Below are 27,320 nucleotides of genomic sequence, written 5' to 3'. Positions count from 1 at the left end.
AAAAGGTCAAAGTTTATTAAAGCACAGTACACTCCAGAGAAGGGAGACATCTAACTTATCAAGTGGAGAACACCCTGGGTTAGTGAGATTTTTCCCTTTCATGATAATTTTCCAAATCTATGTTAAGTGGTGGTGGGGGTAATATATTTACTATTTTTCCTGGAAAGGGGGAAAAATTCACGAATGGAGAGTCCTCCCATTTCTATCCCTGTAAAGCAAGTTCTATTTGTAAACTGTGATAAAAGTGGTGAAGATTTTACTTTGTTTATGAAAATGGGTCCCTTCAGGCTATTGTCATCTTACTTGTACGCATGCTGCAAAGACCCACTTTTTTGACCTTGGCCATATCTCCACACTGGGGCCACTCAACCTCTGAGAGGCATTTCTGCAGAGCAAACATCAGTTCAGTTTTTGAAAGCCTTCCTGAAATGCTTTTCTTCCTTGGCAGCCCAGTCTGGTAATTTTGTTCCTTATTATTATGGACAAGGGATGCCTTAGAATCATCTGCCCCTGTCTCTCTCTAGCCCTATCAAACAGGATAAACACAACTTTAAGACATCATTGAAATTTGTAGAAAATTTCTTCCATATGAATTATGATTAGAAAAGTATGAGAAATATTTAAAGACACTGTCATATCCTTCACATATGTGGAGTATCTCTGTGAATTCTGTTCTGTACTGAAATGTGTGAATCCTGGTTATAGGATTCAACAGTGTCTTCACAGTTGTAGGAGTTTTCTCTGTCATGAATTTTTTTTTTTAATTAAATCATAGCTGTGTACATTAATGTGATCATGGGGCACCATACACTAGTTTCATAGACCGTTTTGACACATTTTCATCACTCTGGTTAACATAGCCTTCCTGGCATTTTCTTAGTTATTGTGCTAAGACGTTACATTCCACATTTACTAATTTTCACATATACTTTTGTAAGATGCACCACAGGTGTAATCCCACCAATCCCCCTCCCTCTGTCATAAATTTCATAGAGAGAATGGTTTGAGCAAAAGTTAAACACTTGTCACCTTCTTCACATTTATAGCCTTTCTGTTCAACAGGAATACTACTGTGTACAGAAAACTATCATTTCTGGCATAAAGCTTCCACACACCTTCATATTGTCATTTTTCTCTGACATGTTTTTCTTATGTTTACTAAGGGCCAAGAATGAGTTAAAACGTTTCCCATATTATTCTCATTTGTAAGATTTCTTTCCAATATGAATTTTCTTACGTGTAGTAAAGTTTGAGCTCTGGTTAAGTGTATTGCCACACTGTTCACAGTTGTAGGATTTCTCTAGAGTAAATTTCAATAAGCTTCGTTACGTTATGAACACCAAGTATGGTACTGCCACATTCTTCATATTTCTAGGGTTTCCATGTTATCTCATTATTTTTTAATGTACAGGCTGTTTTGATCCTGAGTTAAATGGTTTGCCACACTACTCATATTTGTAACGTTTCTCTCCAGAATGAATTTTTTTTATGCACAGAAAGGTGTGAGTACTGGTTAAATGCTTCACCACATTGTTGCCATTCATAGGGTTTCTACCCAGAATGAATTCTTTTATGTACAGTAAGGTTTGAGGACCAGTTAAAGGCTTTGCCACATTTTTCACATTTGTAGGGTTTCTCTCCAGAATGAATTCTATTATGTGCAGAAAGGGCTGAGGAATCGTTAAAGGCTTTTCCACAACCTTCACATTTGTAGGGTTTCTCTCCAGAATGTATTCTTTTATGTACAGAAAGATGTGCATACTGGTTAAAGGCTTTTCCACATTCTTCACATTTGTAGGGTTTCTCTTCAGAATGAACTCTTTTATGTACAGAAAGGGTTGAGGAATCCTTAAAGGCTTTTCCACATTCTTCACATTTGTAGGGTTTCTCCCCGGAATGAATTCTTTTATGTATATAAAGGTATGAATACCGTTTAAAGGCTTTTCCACATTCTTGACATTTGTAGGGTTTCTCTCCAGAATGAATTCTTTTATGTGCAGAAAGGGATGAGGACTGGTTAAAGGCTTTTCCACATTCTTCACATTTGTAGGGTTTCTCCCCAGAATGAATTCTTTTATGTATAGAAAGGTGTGAGCACTGGTTAAAGGCTTTTCCACATTCTTCACATTTGTAGGGTTTCTCTCCAGCATGAATTCTTTTATGTACAGAAAGGTATGAGTAGTGTTTAAAGGCTTTTCCACATTCTTCACATTTGTAAGGTTTCTCTCCAGAATGAATTCTTTTATGTGCAGAAAGGGTTGAGGAATCTTTAAAGGCTTTGCCACATTCTTCACATGTGTAGGGTTTATCTCCAGAATGAATTCTTTTATGTACAGAAAGGTGGGAGTACTGGTTAAAGGTTTTACCACATTCTTCACATTTGTAGGGTTTCTCTCCAGAATGAGTTCTCTTGTGTTTAGATAAGGCTGAGTACCAGTTAAAGGCTTTTCCACATTCTTCACATTTGTAGGGTTTCTCTCCAGAATGAATTCTCTTATGTGCAGAAAAGGTTGAGGAATCCTTAAAGGCTTTTCCACATTCTTCACATTTGTAGGGTTTCTCTCCAGAATGAATTCTCTTATGTGCAGAAAGGGTTGAGGAATCGCTAAAGGCTTTGTCACATTCTTCACATTTGTAGGGTTTCTCTCCAGAATGAATTCTTTGATGTGCAGAAAGGTGTGCGTACTGGTTAAAGGCTTTTCCACATTCTTCACATTTGTAGGGTTTTTCTCCAGAATGAATTCTTTTATGTGTAGAAAGGGTTGAGGAATCCCCAAAGGCTTTGTCACATTCTTCACATTTGTAGGGTTTCTCTCCAGAATGAATTCTTTTATGTACAGAAAGGGATGAGTACTGGTTAAAGCCTTTTCCACATACTTCACATTTGTAGGGTTTTTCCCCAGAATGAATTCTTTTATGTATAGAAAGGGATGAGTACTGGGAAAAGGCTTTTCCACATTCCTCACATTTGTAGGGTTTTTCCCCAGAATGAATTCTTTTATGTACAGAAAGGTGTGAGTACTGCTTGAAGGTGTTTCCACATTCTTGACATTTATAGGATTTCTCCCCAGAATGAAGTCTTTTATGTACAGAGAGATTTGAGTAATGATTAAAGGCTTTTCCACATTCTAGACATTTGTAGGGTTTCTCTCCAGAATGAATTCTTTTATGTACAGACAGACGTGAGGAACTATTAAATAATTTCCCACATTCTTCACATTTGAAAGGTTTCTCTCCAGAATGAATTCTTTTATGTACAGACAGACGTGAGGAATTGTTAAAGGATTTGCCACATTCTTCACATTTATAGGGTTTCTCTAGGTTATCAATTGTCTCATGGTAAGAATATTTTGAGCTGTGGCTAAAACACTTGTCATTATTCTTACAATGGGGGATTTTCTCTGCAGTATGAAGTTCCCTGTACTTAGACAGTCTTGAACAAGATTTAAAGACTTTCCCACATTCTTTACATTTGTACTGCTTTTCAACAAAATGAGTTATCTTATCTTTACCCAGGTTTGAGCATAGTTTTAAGGCTTTCCCATATTTTTTACATTCAAATGTTACCTCCCCAGTAGGTATCATCTTATGTCCATTTACATTTGATAATTTTCTGACAACTTTGAAACGTTTACTACATTCGTAGATTTTATCATGCATAGCTGTTAAACTTCCATCTAGTCCATTGGAACATACTTTCTGCTGCTTATACTCATAAACCCTATCCCAGTCTTTTATTGAGTTGAAATTTTCAGGGTTGTCATTTTCATATCTTCTCAGGATTACCTCTGGTAATAAGATATTCATGCCCACTACTTCCGAATTGCTCTGGGTAGAAGAATTAGATATAACTGAAAGAAATTTAAAAATACAAAATTATGTCATTAAGTTTCATCACAACTGAATAAATATACATTACAAATTTTATCTGTAAAATTATGCTCAGAACAGTAGCAAGAGGGCATAGGACAGCACAAATGCCCTAATAATTTTTGAGATACATATAAGTAAGAAATATATACTGTATTTTAGGGATTATAAAAACAAAGTGAGAATTTTTAGCTCACCAGGTGAGCACAATGTGAAGAGGCATACATAGGCCAGGTACGGTGGTTCATAATTTTAAACCTAGCACTCTGGAAGAGTGAGTAGGTGGATTGCTTCAACACAGGCATTTGAGAGTAGTCTGGGCCAGAGTGAAACCCTGTTTATACCACAAATAGATAAAATTAGTGGGGCGAGTGGCAGACACCTGTAGTCCCAGCAACTTAGGAAGCTGAGGCAAGAGTATCTCTTGAGCCCAGGAGGTTAGAGTTGTGTTATCTATAATACCACAGCACTCTATCCATAGTGAAAGACACTCTCTCTCAAAAATGTATAACTATATAAAATCAAATTTTTTTCTTAAAAAAAATGATAATGACAAAAGGTACAAAATATGGGAAGAAAAGTTCGTTCTACTTATAGACCACAGACATTCCCCCATCTGAAAACAGCATTGTCCATATGAAAGTAAACTTTTTCCTCAAAAGAAAAATAGAGACCTACATTAACTCTACTGGCTTTTCAGGGCTTTTCTAAAGATAGGTTGTATCTCCCATGAGAGAGAGTGCTGAAGGGAATGGTGCAGTTTTTTGTTTCTTTTTTCTTTTCTCTCTCTCTCTCTTTTTTTTTTTTTTTTTTGCAGTTTTTGGCAGGGGCTGGGTTTGAACCTGCCACCTCTTGCATGTGGGGCCAGCGCCCTACTCATTTGAGACAAAGTCGCTGCCCAAGAATAGTGCAGTTTTTATAAAACTGACTGGGGGAGCTGAAACCAAAGGTAAAATATTGTTACAGCACCAGAGAGACTCCAAGACAACTGACAGATTCAGGTCTACCAAGTGATGACAAGATCTTAGGAAGAAGTGTGGGGAAAATGCTTCAGCTAGAAAATAGCCACACAACTCCACAGGCAAAACAATTTCAGACTGTATACTGAACTGCCTCAAGCCTTTAGTATAATTTGTGTCAGAGTCTTGTAAGGTAAAGCCACATCATGGGTTTTGTGAAAGGTGCCTTATGTGGCTTGGTACCCATAGCACAGGGGTTACGGTGCCAGTCACAGACACGGAGGCTGGCAGGTTAGAACCCAGTCTGGGTCAGCTTAACAACAATGACAACTACAACAAAAGTAGCCCGGCATTGTGGTGGGCGCCTGTAGTCCCTGCTACCTGGGAGGCTGGGGCGAGAGAATCCCCTAAGCCCAAGAGATCGAGTTGCTGTGAGCTCTGACACCACAGAACTCTACCGAGGGTAACAAAGTGAGACTGTCTCAAAAAAAAAAAAAAAAGAAAAGGGGCCTTTTGTGATCCTCAAAAGTCAATGAAAGTTTAGAACATGTAAAAAATAAAAGGGACATAAGCCAAAGAATCAAAATAAATAATGTAGAATCAACCATAAAAAATAGAGAGGTCTACATTACCTAAGCGTTTTATCTCCATGATGGTAAATGGGTGAAATGGGAATGATACAAACAACTAAGACAAGTCATAAAAATGGAGATAGCTACAAAAAAGACAAGCTTTAAAAAGATAGAAATTCCTAACTTGAAGAACACAGTGAAAAAGACTGAGAAATTTTCAAAGGTGGGAGAAAAAATACAGAATATCAAGCTCACCAGATTTCAGCTAGGAGAAATACAAAGAGACCCATAAAGACACATGAAGATCAAAGATTTGAAAGCCACACAAGACTATCCTGAAAGCCACGAAAGGAAACAGTGTGTAATCTCTAAGCATGCTCTTCTGAGATCACTATTGGATTTTTCAACACACATCTACCCTATCAAAAAGAGTTGGATGATATAGTCAAAGTGCTGAAAGAACAAAAATTTCAGAACACATACACTGTATCCAGCAAAACATCCCTTCGAGATAAAGAAGAAAATAAACATTTATCAAGATAAATGAATGCTAAAATCTGCCAAGGAGGAAATGTCAAAGGAAGCCCGTTTCATTGAAAACGATATTGTGCTTGAGAACAATGCTACATTAGGTAAAAATAAGTAAATCTGGAAAAAAAAATAATAAGTACATTTATGTAAAATGTGGTATTATAATGACAGAGTGGAAAGCACTTTTATTTTTATTTATTTTATTTTTTATTTTTTTGTAGAGACAGAGTCTCACATTATTGCCCTCGGTAGAGTGCAGTGATGTCACACACTTCACAGCAACCTCAAACTCCTGGGCTTAAGCGATTCTCTTGCCTCAGCCTCCTGAGTAGCTGGGACTACAGGCTCCTGCCACAACACCCGGATATTTTTTCATTACAGTTTGGCCAGGGCCGGGTTTGTACCCACCACCCTCAGTTTATGGGGCCAGCACCCTACCCACTGAGCCACCAAAAAATAGGTGCCACCCTATTTATTTTATTTATTTATTTTTTTGAGACAAAGTCTACAGCTGTCGCCCTGGGTAGAGTGCCATGGCATAATAGCTCACAGTAACCTCAAACTCTTGGGCTTAAGTGATTCTCCTGCCTTAGCTTCCCAAGTAGCTGGGACTACAGGTGCCTGCCACAACACCAGGCTATGGTTTGGTTGTAGTTGTCCTTGTTTGGCAGGTTGGGGATGGATTTAAACCCACCAGCTCCAGTGTATGTGCCTGATGCCCTAGCCACTGAGCAGGGCGCCGAGAGTAGAAAGCTCTTTTAATCATGCTTTAAAATTCAAACACAAAAACAGAATCTTAACATGAAACATCTGTTAACTGTATAGGTGTTCAATGTAACAAGATGAAATTAGTGACATCACTAAGTTGAAAGAAAGGCTGGGTGAGGTAGCTCACACCCATAATCCTAGCAGTTGGGATGTCAAGGCAGGTGATTTCCTGAGCTCACAGTTTCCACACCAGCCTAAGCCAGACAGAGATTTTATCTCTAAACTACCCGGGCACTGTGGCAAGCACCTGTAGTCCCAGCTACTAGGGACTTGAAGCCAAGAGAATCACTTCAGCCCAAGAGTTACAGATTGCTGTGAGCTACCAACGCCAGACACTCTAATGAGGGTGAGAAAAGTGAGACTCTGTCTCAAAAAACAAAACAAAACAAAAAAAACTAGCCAGGCATTATGGCAGGCGGCTGTACTTCCAGCTATTGGAGAGACTGAAGCAAGATGATCTCTTCAATCCAAGAGTTTGAGGTTGCTGTGAGCTATGACAACACCACAGCACTCTATTCAGGGACACAGACTGAGACTCTGACAAAAAAAAAACACAAAACAAAACAAAAACCACAGAATAACAAAATAAGGAATATAAAGAGTTATAATTTTTGCATTCTATTGAAGTTAGCTTGATATGAGTCTGAATAATATTAATAATATTGTTATATCTTTAAGAACTTTTTATAATTTCCGTTCTTCAAGGTGTTCAGAAAGAAAATGTCTGTAGAATTCGTGTGAAGTAAACTAAGAAAGCAATCAGACTAATTACAAAAATCAATAAAACAGAAATGAAGGCAGCAAGAGAAGAAATGAGGAGAAAATATCTAGAAGAAATAAAGTAAAAGGAACTTTAACTCATTTATATTGAATGTAATTAACTCAATAATCTAAAAAGATGTTATGGCTGAATAGAGTTACAATAAATGAGTTTCTACAATATTAGGTCTAGAGAAAGCTCCTTGTAGCTTTATGGACTCAAATAGGCTAAAAGTAAAAAGACAAAAAATATGAATGCCAAGCAAATAGTAATTCAAAGTGGGTGAAGTAGCTATAATTATATCAGACAATATACACTTGTGGCCTAAACAGACAAGAGAAAAATGTAGTAGTAATATAAAAGGCCCCTTTACAAAGAATCCTTACTATCTACTACATTTACTCACAAACCTTATTTAGGTGTATTATATATCTTGTATAATATAAACAAGTATGTATAACATCATTGATCCCAAACATAAGAAATAAATCCTGGGAAAAGCAAAGGAAGAAACAGCCATGTGGTCATTTTAAATTTTAGACCCTAGGTCTTTTTTTCACTTTTTTTTAAAATTTCAGATTAATATAAGGGTACAAACAATTAGATCACACGCCGGGCACAGTGGCTCACGCCTATAATCATACTACTCTGGGAGGGTGGGTAGCTTGAGTTCATGTGTTCCAGACAAGCCTGAGCTGAAAGAGACCCCCATCTCAACTAAAAATAGAATAACTGGGCTCGGGGCCTGTGGCTAAAATGGCTAAGGCACCAGCCACATACACCTGAGTTGGAGGATTCGAATCTAGCCTGGGCCTGCCAAACAACAAGACGGCTGCAACCAAAGAATACCTGGGTGTTGTGGCAGGCGCCTGTAGTCCCAGCTACTGGGGAGGTGGAGGCAGGAGAAGCACTTAAGCCCAGGAGTTGGAGATTTCTGTGAGCTGTGATGCCACAGCACCCTATTCAGCGCGACAGATCGAGGCTGTGTCTCAAAAAAAAAAACCAAAAAACATAATAATTTTGGCAAAAGAATCACTTGAGCCCAAGAGTTGGGAGGCTGCTGTGAGCTAAGACACCACGGCACTCTACCCAGGTCAAGAGCTTGAGACTCTGTCTCAAAAAAAAAAAAAAAAAAATTAAAAAATTAGGTTACAATGTTTGCATTTCTTAGCCAAAGTCCCACTTATAGTTGTGTCACTCACCCAGGAGGTGCGCCATATACCCTTACATAAGACACCATTTTTAATAATCAATTGAAAGAGTAGAAAAAAGATTAATAACAGACAACTTGAACATACTGTATTACTTAGACCTAACAAACATGACAGAACTCTCTAGTCAAAAGTAGTAAAATAAGGCTAGGCACAGTGTCTCAGGGCTGTAATCCTAGAACTCTTGAAGGATGAGGCTGGAGGATTGCTTGAGGCCAGGAGAGTTTGTGAAGAGCCTAAGCAAGAGTGAGGCCTCCTTCTAAAAAATAGCTGGATATTGTGGTGGGCGACTGTACTCCCAGGTACTTGGGAGGCTGAAGCAAAATAGTCGCTTTATCCCAGGAGTTTGAGGTTGCTGTGAACTATGGTGACACAGCACTCTACCAAGGGCAACAGTGAGACTCTGTCTCAATAAAAAAAAAAAAAAAAATGAAAGGGCAGTGCCTGTGTCTCAGTGAGTAGGGCACAAGCCCCATAAACTGAGGGTGGCGGTTTCGAACCTTGCCCAGCTAAACTGCAACAAAAATAACAACAACAAAATAGCCGGGCATTGTGGCAGTAGTCCCAGCTATTTGGGAGGCTGAAGCAAGAGAATCACCTAAGCCCAAGAGCTGGAGGTTGCTGTGAGCTGTGATGCCACAGCACTTTACCTAGGGTGACAAAGTGAGACTCTGTCTCTTAAAAAAAAAAAAATGAAAAAGTGATAAAGGATTGAATTGACATTTCTCAAAGAAGATATAGAAATAGCCAACAAGCATTAGAAAGGGTGCTCAAAATTAGTAAATACTGAAGAAATGTAAAGCGAAATCACAACACAATATCATACATCATACTCAGAATGAACACTAAAATAAAATGCTCCCACTGAGAATTTTGTTTCCTTTTATTTGGTTGGGGGGGGCAGAGTCTCACTGTGTTGTGCTAGGTAGAGTACTATGGCGTCACAGCTCACAGCAACCTCCAACTCTTGGGCTTCAGTGATTCTCTTGCCTCAGCCTGCGAATTAGCTGGGACAACAGTCACCCGCCACAATGCCTGTCTATTTTTAATGCTTGTTTAGCTGGCCTGGGGTGGGTTTGAACCTGCCAGCCTTAGTGTGTGTGCCCAGTGCCATAACCATTGGGCTATGGGCACCAAGCCCCACTGAGAATGCTGAAAAGATTACGGGGGCATCTCCAACTTCTCCGAGCCATGATCTGGGGCTGGTCATAACCATCCAGAGACCTGAAGGGAGATACTTACTCATGACAAAGAAGACAGGCCTGAAGACCTTGGTACTTTTTGTGTGTGTATATATGTTTATATATCTATTTGTGTGTATATATACATATTTACAGACACCATATATCGTCTGTATACAGTATATATATTGGCCACCTCCCTACATTGAACACCTCCCCAAGTTCACCTAATGTACACAGACTGGGTATGCACCACAAGTACGTATCAGTACACTAGGCCAAGTTCCTTATGCTAACCACCTAAGTGTGTCAATAAGATTTTTACAATCCCTTGAGTGGTCAACTTACCAAGGTCTACTGTGTTTCTGTGTGTGTGTGTGTACATAATACAGTTCTGATAAGCATAACCTAAGCAAGAGGTAGTGACAAAATAAGAGTTATTTATGACAGGTATGGTGGCACATATCTGTAATCTTAATCAATTTAGGAGGCCAAGGAAGGTGGATCACCTGAGCTGAGGCATTCAAGACCAGCCTGAGAAAGATCAAGACCCCTTCTCTACTAAAAATAGAAAAACTACACAGGCACTGTGGCAGATGCCTCTAGTCCCACCTACTGGGGAGGGTGAAAAGAGAGGATCACTTGTACCCAAGAGTTAGCTATTGCTGTGCTCTACAAGGCCTCTGAACTCAACCATAGGGTGACAGAGTGAGAAACTGTCACAGAAAAGTTTGAAAGAGTAATTTTGTAACAAGAGATAATTTAATATATACATGGGAATACTGTAACTCCCCAATGACATAGTATACGTAAGAAATGTACGGAGTAGATACGTTTAACTATATTAAAGTTGAGAAATTGAGCCTCAGTGCCTGTAGCTCAAGCAGCTAAGGCACCAGCCACAAATACCAGAGGTGGCACATTCAAATCCAGCCTGGGATGACAATGACAACAGCACTATAAAAAATAGCCGGGTGTTATGCCAGGAGCCTTTAGTCCTAGCTACTAGGGAGGTTGAGACAAGAGAATTGTTTAATCCTAGGAGTTGGAGGATGCTGTGAGCTATGATGCCACAGCACTCTACCCAGGGCAACAGCTTGAGGCTCTGTTTAAAAGAAAAAAGTCGAGAAATTGGGCTCAGCGCCTGTAGCCCGGTGGATAAGGCGCTAGACACATACACGAGAGCTGTAGGGTTCGAATCTAGCCCCGGCCTGCCAAACAACAATGACAACTACAAACAAAAAATAGCCCGGTGATGTGGCGGGTGCCTGTAGTCTCAGCTACTAGGGGGGCTATGCCAAGAAAATCCCTTAAGTCCAAGAGATCGAGGTTGCTGTGAGCTATGATGCCACCGCACTCTACCCAGGGCAACATCTTCAGAGTCTGTCTCAATAAAATAAAGTTGAGAAATTAGAGCATACACAAATTAAACTATTTATCACAGTTCATGTAAAGAAAGTGTTGAAGTTAAATTACATGAGCTTTTTCTTTATATCTGGGGGAAATTCTTAAGTGCTCTAATAAAATTTACTGACTATACTTTCTGCACAATCTTATTTGAAACCTTCATTGAAGCAAAAACTATACAGCAGAAGACATATGCCATCTATTTGCAGTGTCTTGAGATGCCTGACCCAAATACTACTGTTAACTGCTCACTCTCACATTTTAAATAGGATGCCAAGGCAGCGGTTCTCAACCTATGGGTCAAGACCCCTTTTTTACAATGAAAATAAATCGTCGCATTAGGAAAGTTGACAACCACTGTGCTAAAGAAAAAAGAAATTGTTTTGAGGCACAATTTCATTCTGTTTCCCAGATTGAAATGCCATAGCATCAGCCTAACTCACAACAACCTCAAGCTCCTAGGTTGAAGTCAACCTACTGCCTCAGGTCCCAAGTAGCTGGGACTACAGGCAACCACCAAATAGCCCAGCTATTGTTTTTTATTTTTAGTAGTGAAAGGATCTCACTCTTATTCAGGCTTGTCTTATACTCCAAAACTCAAAGAATCATCCCACTTCATCCTCCAAGTGCTAGGACTGTAGAAATGAGCCACCATGCCTACTTAAAGAAAAAAAAAATTTTTTGTTTTTTTTTGAGACATAGCCTCAAGCTGTCATCCTGGTTAGAGTGTCATGGCATCACAGCTCATAGCAACCTCCAACTCCTAGGCTTAACTGATTCTCTTGTCTCAGCCTTCCAAGTAGCTGGGACTACAGGCGCCCACCACAACGCCCAATTGTTTTTTGGTTGTAGTTGCCATTGTTGTTTGGCAGGACTGGGCAGGATTTCAACGTGCCAGCTCTGGTGTCTGTGGCCAGCTCCTTAGGCACTTCAGCTATAGGCACCGAGCCTAAAAAATTTTTTTTAAAATGTTTCAGAGATCCTCAAAAATACACAAATAGTTTTATGTTCTGAAAATCAACCAAACAGCAGGCAGATTTTGCAGTCCTGGACAAGCTGCAGAAAGTTCTTTCTTTTCACTATAAATTAGAAAGAACATCACTGAAAACTAAACTCCTCCAAAAATTAAAAAGAAAAGGCTAGGCACCTATAATCCTAGCACTCAGAAGGGCAAGGCAGGTGGACTGCTTGGGCTTAACCAGTGGAAGTCCAGACCAAGCAACAGCAAGACTACGTCTCTTAAAAAGAAAAGCTAGCCAGTCACTGTAGCAGGCACCTGTAGTCCCAGCTACTTGGGAGTTTGAAGCAAGAGGATTCCTTGAGCCCGAAAGTTTGAGGTTGCTGTGACTGTGACACCAATGGAACTCTACCCAGGGTGACTAAGTGAGACTCTGTTTCTAACAAATTTAAAAAAATTATAAAGAAGAATAGGGCGAGACATGGTGGCTCACACATGTAAACCCAACACCTGAGAGGCCAAGATGAGAGGATTGCCGGACTTTGTGAGTTTGAGACAAGTCTGAGCAAGAGCAAGACTCTCATTCTACTAAAAAACAGTAAAAATATTAGCCAGGCCTTGTGGAGAAACCTGTACTCACTCCCAGCTACTTGAGAGGCTGAGACTGAAAAATCACTTGAACCAAGATGGTTAAGATTGCTGTGTGCTAGGCTGATGCCATGGCATGCTGGTCTGATGGCAACACAGTGAGCCTTTGTCTTAATGAGAAAATAAACATAAGAAATAAAAAAAAAAAAAGAACAGAATTGCCTTTATGTAACAAGAGAAAGAAACTCAGGCTTCCCAGAACTCATTTCCAAATAAACTTAACTTCCCTAATCACATTGCATTGTGTGGTTTCTCCTTCAACTTTGGATCTCTGACCAGGGTTATCTGCTTCATTCACTCCAACCTACCTGGGTGCTTGACCACTGTCTGGTGAGTCTTCACCATCCAGGGTTCTTTCCTTTGCTCCAGACAGGTGATGAGGTCCGGCTTAGAGACAGTAAGCCCTGTTTCATTTGAAAAAAAAGATAACGTGATGCTTGCTGGGCTTCACCAGTTAACAATCTAGAACCATCCTAGAATAGAGAACATAACATTTTAGAGATCCTAAGAGAATAATCTAAAAATAGAGGTTTCTGACAGAAACTTTACAATATTTTAAAAGCATTTAAAATGCTCCACTACCCAGTACTATGGAAATAAAATTTGGGGCTAAAAACTAGACTTAAAGGTATGGGCAACAATTCTAAGCCTCTACATTTTTGAAATTACCATCAATGTAGGGAAGGATATTTATCAGCTCAAGAAAGACTAAGATTAATGCCAAGATAACATCTGAAATATTCTCTTTTCTATGCTAAGAACTTATGTTTTCCTTAGAAAGAACAATCTGAAACTAATGTGGTCAAAGAAGAATCTCCACAAAACCCACCTACAGAGAAACAAACTGAAATGCTTAGTGTACAGTTAAGAAATGTGTATGTAAGTTATCCTCACCAAGGAAGACCAGGTGTCTGTAGGTCTCTAACATGACATCCCGATACAAATTCTGCTGAGCAGGGTCCAGGCAGTCCCATTCAGGCATAGAGAACTCTATAGACACATCTCTGAATGTCAACAGTTCCTGAAAAAAAAAATACTAGAAATTAAAAAAAAAACAATATTTATCATGATGCCATGGGAAGATAATTTCATTTTTACATAAATGAGTGGGTGAGAACTTCTTTGGACTTACATGACTGAATGGTATTATGTGATAAGTACAGCAGAGAGATAGTCACTCATGTGCTCTCTAACACTGAGGAAAGATGATGGGATAACATCCACAACCCCAGTGTAGACACTGTGCTTTTTGGCTTTACAATGCAAAAATAAGGCCACCAATACAGACATGTGGATTCTTGTGCCTACTTACATCATGCACTATAAGCTGTGTGTATTTCTTACATGAAAATATCATGGTGAGGTAAATGGAAGCCCTGAGATTTTAACGTGTGCAAGCATTAACTGGAGATCTTGTCAAATGCAGTTTTTTGTGGGTTTGAGACATGGTCTGACTAGGTCGCCCTCGGTAGAGTGCAATGGTGTCACAGCTCAAAGTAACCTCCACCTCTTAGGCTTCAGCAATTCTCTTGCCTAAGCTTCCCAAGTACCTGTGACTCCAGGCACCCACCACAACGCCTGGCTATTTTCTTCTAGTAGTTGTCACTTTTGTTTAGCTGGCCTGGGCCGGGCACCGACCATATAGCCTTGGTACATGTGGCTGGCAAGTAACCACTGTGCTATGGGCGCCAAGTTTTTTATTCGAAAGATATTAGGTGAAGCTTTATTTTTGAATTTCCAGCAAGCTCAACAGGGATGCTAATATTTCTGTCCCATGATAATATTTTATCACACGTGAGACTGGATTTATCCCAGCTGAGGGTTGACCCAGTAAACAACCATTAGAGCATTTATTTTCCAAACAAGGTATAAAAAGAAGAATCTCAGAAGGAATATGTGATGTGATACTCTCCGCAACGTACTTAATCATATTCTGATTAAAACCACTTAAAAAAATGTTTGTCAAAGAAATGGGGAAGTGGAAATTCTTTAAGTGTACTCGATGCACATATGTGATCCAGCTTAAGTTTGTAGCCTCAAACTTTCTAGCTCAGTTGCAAGTCTAATAATATCAATTTACAAAGAGGTGGTCAAGCCATACAGAATACTTTGTAAATGTTTTGTGAAATTTTTGAGACAGAGACTCAAACTGTTGCCCTGGATAGAGTGTGGTGGCATTGTACCTCACAGCAGCCTGAAACTGGGGCTCAAGTGATCCTCTTGCCTCAGTTTTTCTATTTTTAGTAGACATGGATCTCATTTTTTGTTCAGGCTGTTCTCAAACTCATGAGCTCAAGCAATCCACCCACCTCTGCTTCCCCAAGTGCTAAGATTACAGGTGTGAGCACCACACCTAGCCTGTTTTGTGACATTTTTTAACAACTATTTTGTAAATAAAGATATAACATAGAGCTGTAATTTTGCATTTTCCCTATGTATTGTGACTGTACAGGCACCACAGAGACAGCATGAAAGAGGGTTTATGGAATGAAAATAATCAGAAGACAGGCGCTATCAAGGACCCGTGAGAGAGGGCAGTGTAGAGTTTGTTCAAGCACTGGTTGAGCTATTGGCCTGTAAAAGAAACTAAAAATCTTAGGACCAAATCTTTATGCAAAAGCTAGAGGTCAAACCCAGAGGCTGAGTCATTTAAGACCCACCCCCCTTTTTTTTAGAGACAGAGTCTCACTCTGTCACCCTTGGTAGAGTGCCATAGCGTCACAGCTCACAGCAACCTCCAGCTCCTAGGCTTAGGTGATTCTCTTGCCTCAGCCGCCAGAGTAGCTGGGACTTCAGGCACCTGCCACAACACCCAGCAATTTTTTGGTTGCAGTTTGGTGGAGGCCAGGTTTGAACCCGCCACCCTTGGTTGTATGGGGCTGGCGCCCTACTCACTGAGCCACAGGCACTGCCCTCCACCTCCTTATAATAGACTAAAACAACCTGAATGGTAGGAAAAAAAACAGAGAACAGCAACACCAAAACAAGGGCACACAAGTTCTGCCCAGGAAGGAATGAGTGCACCAATCCCCACCTTCCCAAACCCTTATATTCCCAATCTGCCTTAATCAATGTGCTGACTTCTTTTTTGAACTCAGCCCACTTGCATGCAAGTGAATAAAGGCCATGTTGCCCACACAGAATCTGGACTCAGTTTTCTTTTGTTCAAAACTTGGAATAACCTCTCACACAGTACCTGGGATTACAGTTGTCATACATGACCTCTCACTCATTTTTCTATTTTAAACCAGAGATGGATCTTGTTTTTTGTTTTTTTTTTTTATTTTTTGAGACAAAGTCTCACTTTCTCACCCTGGGTAGAGTACTGTGGTGCTACAGCTCACAGCAACCTCAAACTCTTGGGCTTAAGCAATTCTCTTGTCTCAGCCTCCCAAGTAGCTGGGACTACAGGTGCCTGCCACAATGCCTGGCTACTTTTTTCTTGCCGTTGTTTAGCTAGCCTGGGCTGGGTTTGAACTTACCATCCTTGGTGTATGTGGCTGACACCGTAACCACTGTGCTACGGGCACTAAGCTCATGGGTCTTGTTCTTGCTTAGGCTGGTCTCCAACTCCAGAGCCCAAGCAATCTACCCACACTGGCCTCACTGAGTGCTAGGATTACAGGCATTTTGGTAGAAATGGATACCCCCACAATCTTTTTGTAGTTTTTTGTGAACTTAGAATGCACTTTAGGGCGGCGCCTGTGGCTCAGTGAGTAGGGCGCCGGCCCCATATACCGAGGGTGGTGGGTTCAAACCCAGCCCCGGCTGAACTGCAACAAAAAAAATAGCCAGGCATTGTGGCGGGCGCCTGTAGTCCCAGCTGCTCGGGAGGCTGAGGCAAGAGAATCACATAAGCCCAAGAGCTGGAGGTTGCTGTGAGCCATGTGACGCCACGGCACTCTACCGAGGGCAGTTAAGTAAGTCTCCGTCTCTACAAAAAAAAAAGAATGCACTTTAAAAAATGTAAATTATTAATCGCTGGCCAGGATGTTCAGGAATGCCTAAATAACACAACATTAACACTGAACCATTTTGCTGAAGGGTGCTATTGGGTATAAAAGAAAAAAGCTCAAATGTCAATGCAGAAAGTGAAATTTCTTGATTTTGAGCTAGAGCCTGGACAAGGTAGCCTAAAAAAATTATATTTTCCAATCCCTACAATTCAGAAATTTCTAGATAAGAGAATTTTCTACCAAGTGTGGATTCCTAACTATGGCTTAATCCTTAAACCCTTATATTGAGAGAGGATACCAGAGAAAGGTGCGATCTAAAACAGGTCTTCTCAAGGAGACCACAAGGATACACCTGCAGGTGTATCTACGGTGACTCAGCTCTTGGGAATTTGTAAACTTAACTTCCTGGAACTTGGAAATTTCCACTTCTGTGAATTCCTGTAGTTTTGTGGGGGCTGGAATAGCATCTACCACTTCATTCAAACTAGCCAATGAGTAAGGTAACTGTGGGTTGGAACTTTTTGATTGTCAATAAAAAGGGAAAGACTAAGCCAGTCGGGGAGCTCAGCCATTTGGAATTCTTCTATGCCATAAGCTCCCAGCCAGTGAATAAAACCCTTCCTCTTATAAACATGGTGTTTGGGTGCTCTTTCTCTCTGCTAGGCTTCATCTTCCTGCAACAATATGAGGCCTTGAATGTACAGGAAAATGGGTGGCGTCTGTAGCTGAAGTGGCTCAGGCGCCAGCCACATATACCAGAGCTAGGGGGTTAGAATCCAGCCCGGGCCTGCCAAACAATGACAATTACAAGCAAAAAATTGCGTTGCGGCGGGTGCCTGTAGTCCCAGCTACTCAGGAGGCTGAGGCAAGAGAATCGCTTAAGCCAGGAGTTTGAGGTTGCTATCTGTGACACAGGGCACTCTACCCAGGGCGATAACTTCAGGCGCTGTCTCAAAAAAAAAAAAAAAGAGAAGAAGGAGTGCAGTGGTGTCACACAGTTCGCAGCAACCTCCAACTCCTGGGCTTAAGAGATTCTCCTGCCTAAGCCTCCTGAGTAGCTGGGAATACAGGCGCTCATGATAACGCCTGGCTATTTTTTGGTTGCAGTTCAGCCAGGGCCGGGTTCAAACCCGCCACGGTCGGTATATGGGGCTAGCGCCCTACTCACTGAGCCACATCAACTATGGCTCATGTCCCTCATCAAGTCTTGCTTTTTACTTAAGCAAAAAAGAAACATCTACTCAACTGCAGACAGCATGAGAAGTTATCAAGCTATTGATGGAGCTAAGGAAATTTCACCCCAAAATGTCACTCCCTGGTATAATGATTATTTTGAATTAAAGGCCATTCATGTTCAGAAAACATTCAAAATTTTCCTCTATCTATAAAAACTGATTAACCTGATTGGGGAACAAAACAGGCTACAGATTTCCTTTTCTGAATGTTAGGGACCTGGCCCCAAGTCATTTAAAATACAATACCTGTCTCTCAGGTTAATTTACGTGTGAATTTGTTTCCCTCCATCTACACATCCACTCCCTAGCAACCATTTTCTGCACCTACACTTTGCACATTCTCTACCCTCCCTTCTAAAATGCATCTATAAAAGTCTGTGACCATCACTGAGCCACTGGGTAATCATTCTTGCAGTTCCCCTCTTCTGCATAGTATGTGGAAAGAAACCTTACTCTTAATAATCTGCCATAATTGTGAACTGATCTTTCAGTGAAAAAAACTGAAGGAAAGTACTACCAAATCCAAAAGGGGGGGGGACCAGATATGTAGCAGCACCCCTCACCCCCTACCATAAGAATGTGACCTTTTGTAACTGTCCTAGGAAATAGCCCTGAGCTGAAGCAGATAACCGGTAACTGGTTCTGAAAGAAAAAAGCTAAGCAAATGTTTAACTGCTGATCTTGTCTTAAGACAGATGAGTAATGAACCAGAGTTCTTCTTATCTGGAAAAGCCCCTATGTCTGCTACCCCTCCCTAAAGCCCCTGCTATGTCTGCTGCCCCTCCCTAAAGCCCCTGCTATGTCTGCTACTCCTCCCTAAAGCCCCTGCTATGTCTGCTACCCCTCCCTAAAGCCCCTGCTATGTCTGCTACCCCTCCCTAAAGCCCCTGCTATGTCTGCTGCCCCTCCCTAAAGCCCCTGCTATGTCTGCTACCCCTCCCTAAAGCCCCTGCTATGTCTGCTACCCCTCCCTAAAGCCCCTGCTATGTCTGCTGCCCCTCCCTAAAGCCCCTGCTATGTCTGCTGCCCCTCCCTAAAGCCCCTGCTATGTCTGCTGCCCCTCCCTAAAGCCCCTGCTATGTCTGCTACCCCTCCCTAAAGCCCCTGCTATGTCTGCTACCCCTCCCTAAAGCCCCTGCTATGTCTGCTGCCCCTCCCTAAAGCCCCTGCTATGTCTGCTACCCCTCCCTAAAGCCCCTGCTATGTCTGCTACCCCTCCCTAAAGCCCCTGCTATGTCTGCTACCCCTCCCTAAAGCCCCTGCTATGTCTGCTGCCCCTCCCTAAAGCCCCTGCTATGTCTGCTACTCCTCCCTACTTGGTTTTTGCCTTTATAAGCTTGTAAAAACTGCTGTTCAGGGCTTGACTACTCGGCTTCAAAAAGAGTTGCGGGTCAACCCCTAGCATGCTGGAATAAAATCCTCTTGCTGTTTGCATCAAGTGCCGTCTCTTGCGGTGGATTGGGGTCGTCAGAGCTCAGGGCAGAGTGGGGGGTCCTGCCCCAAGTCTTTCAAAACAAGGGAAAGGGCAAGTTTTGCTGTGCTCCCTACACTATATTACTAACTCTGAAATATAATTGGAAGTGATAGGTGGACTGAACCCAGCCACTCTACTTCCTAACCTTAATCAAGAACCAAAAGAACATGAACGTCTAGTGGTAACTGAACAAGTCTTTTCTAGCCAAGGAGATTCTGTCAGACAACCCTTCCAAAGAGGTAGACTGGACTCCATGTATATACGGAAGCAGTTATATTGAAAAAGGAACACGAAGGGCAAGTGATACAGTAGTGATTGCAGAAAGGTTGGTAGAAATGAAAGCCCCTGCACCAGGGACATCAGCCCAAAAGCTGAACTAATGGCCCTAACCAGGACATTAGAACTGTCAGAAAGGGGCGGTGCCTGTGGCTCAAGGAGTAGGGCCCCAGTCCCATATGCTGGAGGTGGCAGGTTCAAAACTACCACCAGCCCCAGCCAAAAACCACACACACACACACACACACACACACACACACACACACACACACACACACAGAAAAAAAAAGAACTGTCAAAAAGAAAAACACTAAACATTACCTGGACTCCAGATGTTCTTATCTAACTCTTCATACTCAATATGCCACATAGAAAAAAAGGGAGATTACTAGGGCAGGGAAAAATGCTTGTTAAAAACAGTTCAGTTTTACAACTATTAGAAACTGCCTTGTTTCCCCGCACAGTGACAGTCACGCATTGCACAGGACACCAGAAAAGACTTAATCCTGGGCCAACAGAAAACCAGAGCGTTACACTGCAGCAAAGCAAGCTGAAAGACTGACAATAACAGCCCACTTAATGCCACCTTTAAACCTATCTGATTTCAATCCCACCTATAAGAAAAGAAATAAAAAAGAAAACAGAAAAATTCTATGATGAAAAAAGTTGATTCATCCACAGCCAAGGATGATTCAAGCTACCCAGAAATCTAACACTTCAGGTAATAAAACGACTTTATGACATGACACACTACTGCAAAACAGCCTTAACTGAGTTCCTTCCCCAGTAAGTTGTAAACAGGCAACTCACCCAGACAATCAAAAACAAATACTCAGTGTTTGCTTTGTATAAGAAACAACCCCTAAACAGAGAACATATATAAAAAAACACAATGACCCTAGCATAAGATAATGCTGTTGGAAAACTAGCTGATAGACTTCACTCAAATACTCACATCCCAAGCCTGCAGACCTAAATCATTAGCAAAAGTGAAAAGAAAATAAATCATATACTAATAGAAAACATCGCCAAACAATTCCGGGCGATCCATTTACATTAAAACCAGGTATTATCCCTCCAACTACTGTGAATTAAGGTAGTCCCTAAAAGTAGGGTAAAATTAAATCCTTACCAAGTTGTTTATTAAAAACCCTTCCAGGCAGTCTCAATTTAAATGTCACGGCAAGCCAAATATAATCTTAAAACACAAAAGTATGTACAACAAATGCAGCAAGTGCCCAAATTCTCTCTTCCCAGACCCCAGGTAACACCTACATCCCTTTTATCTTGGTAACCAAGTCCAACTCAAAGCCTGGAAAGACAGGCCTGAGAAAAACAGCTGAAACAAAAGTAGGCTAGTCCAGGAAAAGTTCTGTAGATGACATCACAGCAGTGAAACGTACAGGATCAGAAGCCCTGGTCCACCACACTCCACTCAAACTATATCTCACTCCAGAAGCAGCTGAGGCCCACCAAAACTAGACTGCCTCTCCTGGAGGAAACACCACATTAAGACTAAAGAAATATTGGGCGGCACCTGTGGCCTCAGTAGAGCGCTGGCCCCATATACCAAGGGTGGCGGGTTCTAACACAGCCCTGGCCAAACACCAACAAAAAAACAGCTGAGTATTGTGGCGGGTGCCTGTAGTCCAGCTACTAGGGAGCCTGAGGCAAAAGAATCCTCCAAGGTCAAGAGTTGGAGGTTGCTATGAGCTGTGATGCCATGGCACCCTACTGAGGGCGACAAAATGAGACTGTCTCTTTAAAAAACAGGCTGAAGACATACAATCCCCAGTCATCTTAAGACCTGTCATACACAGCTGTGTGCTTACCCCAGAACCTTGACCCATTTTGGTGAAATAAAAATGTATAGCCTGATTTAGCCCAAAATGTCATAAATACGTCTTATTTCTGTCTTACTAGAAGTACTTATGCAGGGCAACGCCTGTGGCTCAGCGGGTAGGGCGCCGGCCCCACATGCCGAGGGTGGTGGGTTCAAACCCGGCCCCGGCCAAACTGCAACAAAAAAATAGCCGGGCGTTGTGGCAGGCGCCTGTAATCCCAGCTACTTGGGAGGCTGAGGCAAGAGAATCGCCTAAGCCTAGGAGTTAGAGGTTGCTGTGAGCTGTGTGACGCCACGGCACTCTACCAAGGGCGATAAAGTGAGACTCTGTCTCTACAAAAAAAAAAAAAAAAATAGAAGTACTCATGTAGAACAGCTATTTACTTCATGCCTAACGGAGATGTGTACCTGCTAGAACTAATCAGAAATGTCACATTTCTTCCATATATCCACAAGATTATCACATACTCAGATATTTACAGTTAAAATACAAACTCTACTGTCAAGAAAAAAAGATATATTTGCTATACAAGTGAAAACTGTAACTACTAATCATAAATATATTAACTTTAAAAGGTGCCCTTTGCAATATCTTAATAATTCCTTATTTAACTGTAACTTAAGTGCCTTTGTACCTTGTGCCAAGACACACGCCATCTTAACCTGAAGATAGTTCTTATTACATGGCACCCAGGCATTTTCATATATCTCTGCTACAACATAGGAAAACCTTGATCGCTAAGATTAACTCCTTTTCTACCCTGGGTACAAAACTTTAAGTCTAACCAGCCTAAAGTAACTTAAGATATTAACCTCCCTGAAAACTATCATAGCCAACTACATCTTTGTAATCCTGCTAAATACACCACGTTACCCATTTGTGTCATATCAACACTAGCTATTGGACTCAATCTGAAGACTAATCCATTTGCTTATGACATCATCAAGGTCCTTAATACAACTTCTCAAGCCATAAATGCTGAACATTGAATTAAAATAAGTACAAGAAGTTACACTAAAAAAATCAAGTAACCATTATTGATTATTAAAACACAATCATAGATGTAAAAATATATACTGCTTCAATTCATTAAAAATAAGTTGAAATGCGCTTGGTGCCCATAACACAGTGGTTATAGCACCAGCCATATTAACCGAGGGTGGTGGCTTTGAACCCAGCCCCAGCCAGCTACACAACAATGTCAACTGCAACAAAAAATAGTGGGGCTTTGAGGGGGTCACCTGTAGTCCCGGCTCTTCGGGAGGCTGAGGCAAAAGAATCACATAATCCCAAGAGTTTGAGGTTGTTATGAGCTGTGACACCACAGCACTCTACCAAGGGTGATACATGTGAGTCTGTCTCAAAAACAAACAAAAAAAAGGCTGGGGGCGGCACCTGTGGCTCAAAGGAGTGGGAGGCCGGCCCCATATACGGGAGGTGGTGGGTTCAAACCAGACCCGGCCAAAAACAGCAAAAAAAAAAAAAATAATTAATTAATTACAAAAAAAAAAATGCTCAGCGCCTGTAGCTCAAGTGGCTAAGGCGCCAGCCACATACACCAGAGAGGGCAGGTTCAAATCCCAGGCCTGCCAAACAACGACAACTACAACCAAAAAAAAAAAAAAAAAAGCGGGGCATTGTGGCAGGCACCTGTACTCTCAGCCACTTCAGTCTGAAGAGAATTTCTTTCTTTTTTTTTTTTTTTGTAGAGACAGAGTCTCAGTTTATGGCCCTTGGTAGAGTGACATGGCATCATACAGCTCACAGCAACCTCCAGCTCCTGGGCTTAAGCGATTCTCTTGCCTCAGAGAAAAGTAGCTGGGACTACAGGCGCCCGCCACAACGCCCGGCTATTTTTTTGTTGCAGTTTGGCCGGGGCTGGGTTTGAACCCGCCACCCTCGGCATATGGGGCCGGAGCCCTACTCGCTGAGCCACAGGCGCCGCCCTGAAGAGAATTTCTTAAACCCAAGAGCTGGAGGTTGCTGTGAGCTGTGATGCAAAGGCACTCTACCCACGGCAACATCTTGAGGCTCTGTCTGAAAAAAGAAAAATAAGTTAAAATGTATACAAGACATAGTCCAAAAAAACACAACAAATAACATTTTTCAGAATATCCAACACTTCTTATCTAAAGAATTTTCATAATAACCCAACAATACCTAAATCCAAACCTTTATGCTGTAAATTGTAAGCTTTTTTTTTTTTGTAGAGACAGAGTTTCACTTTATTGCCCTCGGTAGAGTGCCATGGCATCACGCAGTTCACAGCAACCTCCAAGTCCTGGGCTCAAGCGATTCTCTTGCCTCAGCCTCCTGAGTAGCTGGGACTACAGGGGCCCGCCACAACGCCCGGCTATTTTTTTTTGTTGTTGTTGCAGTTCGGCCGGGGCCGGGTTTGAACCCTCCACCCTATGTATATGGGGCCGGCGCCCTACCGACTGAGCCACAGGCGCCGCCCAAAATAGTTTTTGGGTGTTTTTTTTTTGGCCGGGGCTGGGTTTGAACTTGCCACCTCCGGCATATGGGGCCGGTGCCCTACGCCTTTGAGCCACAGGCACCGCCAAGTTGCAAGCTTTTTACCATGTTACAAAATGCATTGCATACCATTCATATGTACCCGCTGTTTCACAAATTTCAAAAAACAAAATTAAAAGCACAGCACCCATGTGAGTTTAACTGATCATAACAATTATTGTGGGGAAGGGGCTGTGAGGTGGCCAGGGCCCATCACAGCCAGGGAAAGCCTTTAGGGAACGACCCCCAACTCCACGCCCCAGCCACTTCTCCTCCTAGATTAACATTCTTTTCAACTGCCAGAAGTCACATAGCCCCTACATACTTTCCTTATTACAGCTTTTCCTCTTTAAAGTTAATCCTTACCCTAGATGGTAATATTTACCTTGTTAAAGATACTTTATAAAAGCTACTTCCACAGTTTCGTGCTGGCTGCAGACAGACCTTCCGACCCCATCCTATCTTTACCCTCGTGTGTGTTTTATATATTTCTTGCGTGTCTTTCTAATTTTCCACCACTTCCACTCAGGTTATCTCCTCCTCCTTGCACTGGGTCGCAAGAAATTATTTCCATTTGAAATCAATTTCATAGACACGAAAATAAAATAAATAAAAGTAGAGAAGGTAGTAGACACAGACACCCCCACACATCTTAACTATTTGTGAACTGAGGATGCACTTGAAAACATAGGAGCAGTAAGTCAGTCAAACAGGCCAAACCAGAAATAGGGAATAAAGATTAAAAAAAAAAAAAAAAAAAAACTTGAAAAAAAAACCCGAGGAAGTAATGATGCACTATAGAACAAGTTCATAGCATGTTTAATGACTTTTTTGATGATTTTCTTCCATAATTTTTTGACTGTTACGTATTTTCAACTGCCCACATGCTGTTAATCACATAAGTATATTTTTAATATACTTTGGAAATTATCCCCTATACAAATTCTTAAAATGTGTTACATAGAAAAAATATTTTTAAAAATTACTCCCGCTGCTCCCCAGAATTGCCGGCGTTTCCCATAATGAATCCTTTTCACGAATCAACTTCCTGTCTCTGTGTTTAACTAGGATTACAGGCAACCGAGCCACTTTTGGTTTGGCAACAGCTTGACCCACCTTTCCCGGCCCTAAGTTTATTTTTAACAGAATGGGAGGATTGGGGGCCCCACGGACTACAGCCCCTCCCAGGAACAAGCCCCATACACCTAGTTGGGATTCTTCCTGAGGACCCTTTCACTGTCACCACGTGGCAGGAACACCCAGCGCTCCAGGCACACTGTGGGCCGTGGTCTAATTAACCAACCCGGGAAGGGGCCGCAGCAATAGTACCCGCTGCTGCCCTTCTGCACCTTTTGCTCACAAGGTCTGAGAGCCAAAGGTGCCAGTGGCAAAATTCTGTCTGAAGACTGTAAAACTGAAGTGAAATTGCCCGGTTCCTCCACAGTCACTTCTGGCCCCAACCACGCCCCTCCCCCTCTCAGTACACCCAGTCTCCGGTACTCACCATTTCCCAGCTTCCGGGATGTCCCGGTGTTGTCTCTACAAATCTCCCAGCACGTGCAGTTCACAGGATGACAGAGGCTGCTCTAGAGACACCTGGATTCTCCAAGACACCCAAAAGCTGAAGAGGGTACCCCAGATCAGTGCCCAGAGAGAGGAATGCCGCTCAGGATTCCCGGAGCCGCGGTCTTCTTTCTGGCTGTGCATCTGATTGGACAGTTCATTCTGGAGCATCCCTGATTGGACAGGGCCTCAGGCCCCACCTCCCTAAACTTGAGTGACAAGAATGCCATCCAACAAGCGACTGAAAGAGGCAAGAACGCTAACAGTTTCTTCACCACAGTTCCCCGCCCCCCACACTTTTTTTAATTAAGGACACTGACAATGACTTTATTCATCTGGACATTCCAGGGACACCATACTTGCCACACAGTAGCTGTTTAACAAATTTTGACTAAAGGAATGAAAAACTATTTGCGGAGTGTTTACTCTGCGCTAGGCTTGCACACTTACTATTTGAGTAGGAGTTAGGGTTTGCTTTGAAGGCGTTTTCAATATACATTATGATGTCTAGTTAAAAACATGCACATAAGTAACTTAGTAACCTAATACATTAACACGTTGGGAAACACAAAAGCAAATGCTATGGAAGTTCAGAGAAGGGTCAGGGCTCCAGTGAGGGGGGTCGGCATTGCAGGAGGCTTTGATAGTGGAATTTCACTCCTCAGTAGGTCCTTGGTCTCAGGATTCGAGGAATGAACCCACAGACCACAGATCAGTGGTAAGATAGGATTTTATTAGAAGTTAGAAGAGCACCAGAGCTTCTGCAAGGGGGAAAGAACTGAAGAACTCTCTCAGAAGTCTCCACGTGGGCTCTTTTATCTAGGGGTCTTAGGTCTAGAGGATTACACCTAGGGTGGTGGGTTCGAACCTGGCCCAGGTCTGCTGAACAAAAATGACAACTGCAACCAAAAAATAGCCAAGCGTGTGGTCGGTGCCTGTAGTTCCAGCTAATTGGGAGGCTGAGGCAAGAGAATTGCTTAAGCCCAAGATTTGGAGGTTGCTGTGAGCTGTGATGCCATGGCAATCTACCCAGGGTGACAGCTTGAGACTCTGTCTCTAAAAAATAAATAAATAAATAAATAAATAAATAAATAAATAAATAAATAAACAGTCTCAAGATCTGAATCACCATGGAGAGGACCCCGCAGGTGTATCCTTGTGGTCTCCTTGAGAAGATCTGTACTTCTAGACCTCCTTCTTCTCAGTATCCTCTCTCACTTCCAGGTTAGAGGTGACAGGGATTAACAGAATATTCCCTGGCAGGAGACCTTGGAGCTCTCTGACAACCAGGACCTCTTAGATTCTGGACTCTGGAAAAAACAGAATCAGCTTTTGGGTGACAACCACAGCTCCTGATTATCCAGGACAGACTAGGGCTTCTAAGGTGTTGCCTTGAAGGTGCTCACTCACTCATTTTATCCACAAAATCTGATTTGAGCTCAGATGGGTGAATTTCAGAAAAAAGAAAATAATTTCCATGGGCAGCTTCCCAGATAAAGCAGCAGGTAGAATTCTTCTCTGCCCCCTAAACAGACACAAAAAAGTAATAATAACTTTCAAAGGGCTTTAGCAGAAAGTGGGTTTCTCAGTGCT

At 41.9% G+C, this 27,320-nt stretch overlaps 1 protein-coding gene across 2 annotated transcripts; it reads right to left on the bottom strand.

Moving 5' to 3' along the window:
* LOC128572661 (zinc finger protein 595-like) lies at positions 1-25,828 on the bottom strand. 2 transcript variants are annotated; one of them, XM_053572685.1, is made up of 4 exons: positions 25,669-25,828; positions 13,760-13,886; positions 13,174-13,269; positions 1-3,851 (listed from the first exon to the last, which is right to left on the bottom strand). In XM_053572685.1, the coding sequence occupies exons 1-4, from the start codon at positions 25,669-25,671 to the stop codon at positions 1,552-1,554; spliced, it is 2,526 nt and encodes an 841-aa protein (XP_053428660.1). In that variant the 5' UTR covers positions 25,672-25,828; the 3' UTR covers positions 1-1,551. The 2 variants fall into 2 exon arrangements, with proteins under 2 accessions (XP_053428660.1, XP_053428661.1); XM_053572686.1 differs by lacking the exon at positions 13,760-13,886.
* Between the last annotated feature and the right edge of the window lie 1,492 nt (positions 25,829-27,320).

Source organism: Nycticebus coucang, chromosome 20 (genome assembly GCF_027406575.1).
Source record: "Nycticebus coucang isolate mNycCou1 chromosome 20, mNycCou1.pri, whole genome shotgun sequence".
NCBI lineage: Eukaryota > Metazoa > Chordata > Mammalia > Primates > Lorisidae > Nycticebus > Nycticebus coucang.
Note: the sequence above shows the minus strand (reverse complement) of the source record. Positions and strands in the feature narration are given on the sequence as shown.

What these genes read in the sequence shown, in the direction of transcription:
- LOC128572661 (XM_053572685.1), bottom strand. An exon ending in CAGACACCTGGTCTTCCTTG is followed by an intron (nt 13,270 to 13,759) that starts GTGAGGATAACT and finishes CAAATGAAACAG; the next exon opens with GGCTTACTGTCTCTAAGCCG. An exon ending in GACAGTGGTCAAGCACCCAG is followed by an intron (nt 3,852 to 13,173) that starts GTAGGTTGGAGT and finishes AATTTCTTTCAG; the next exon opens with TTATATCTAATTCTTCTACC.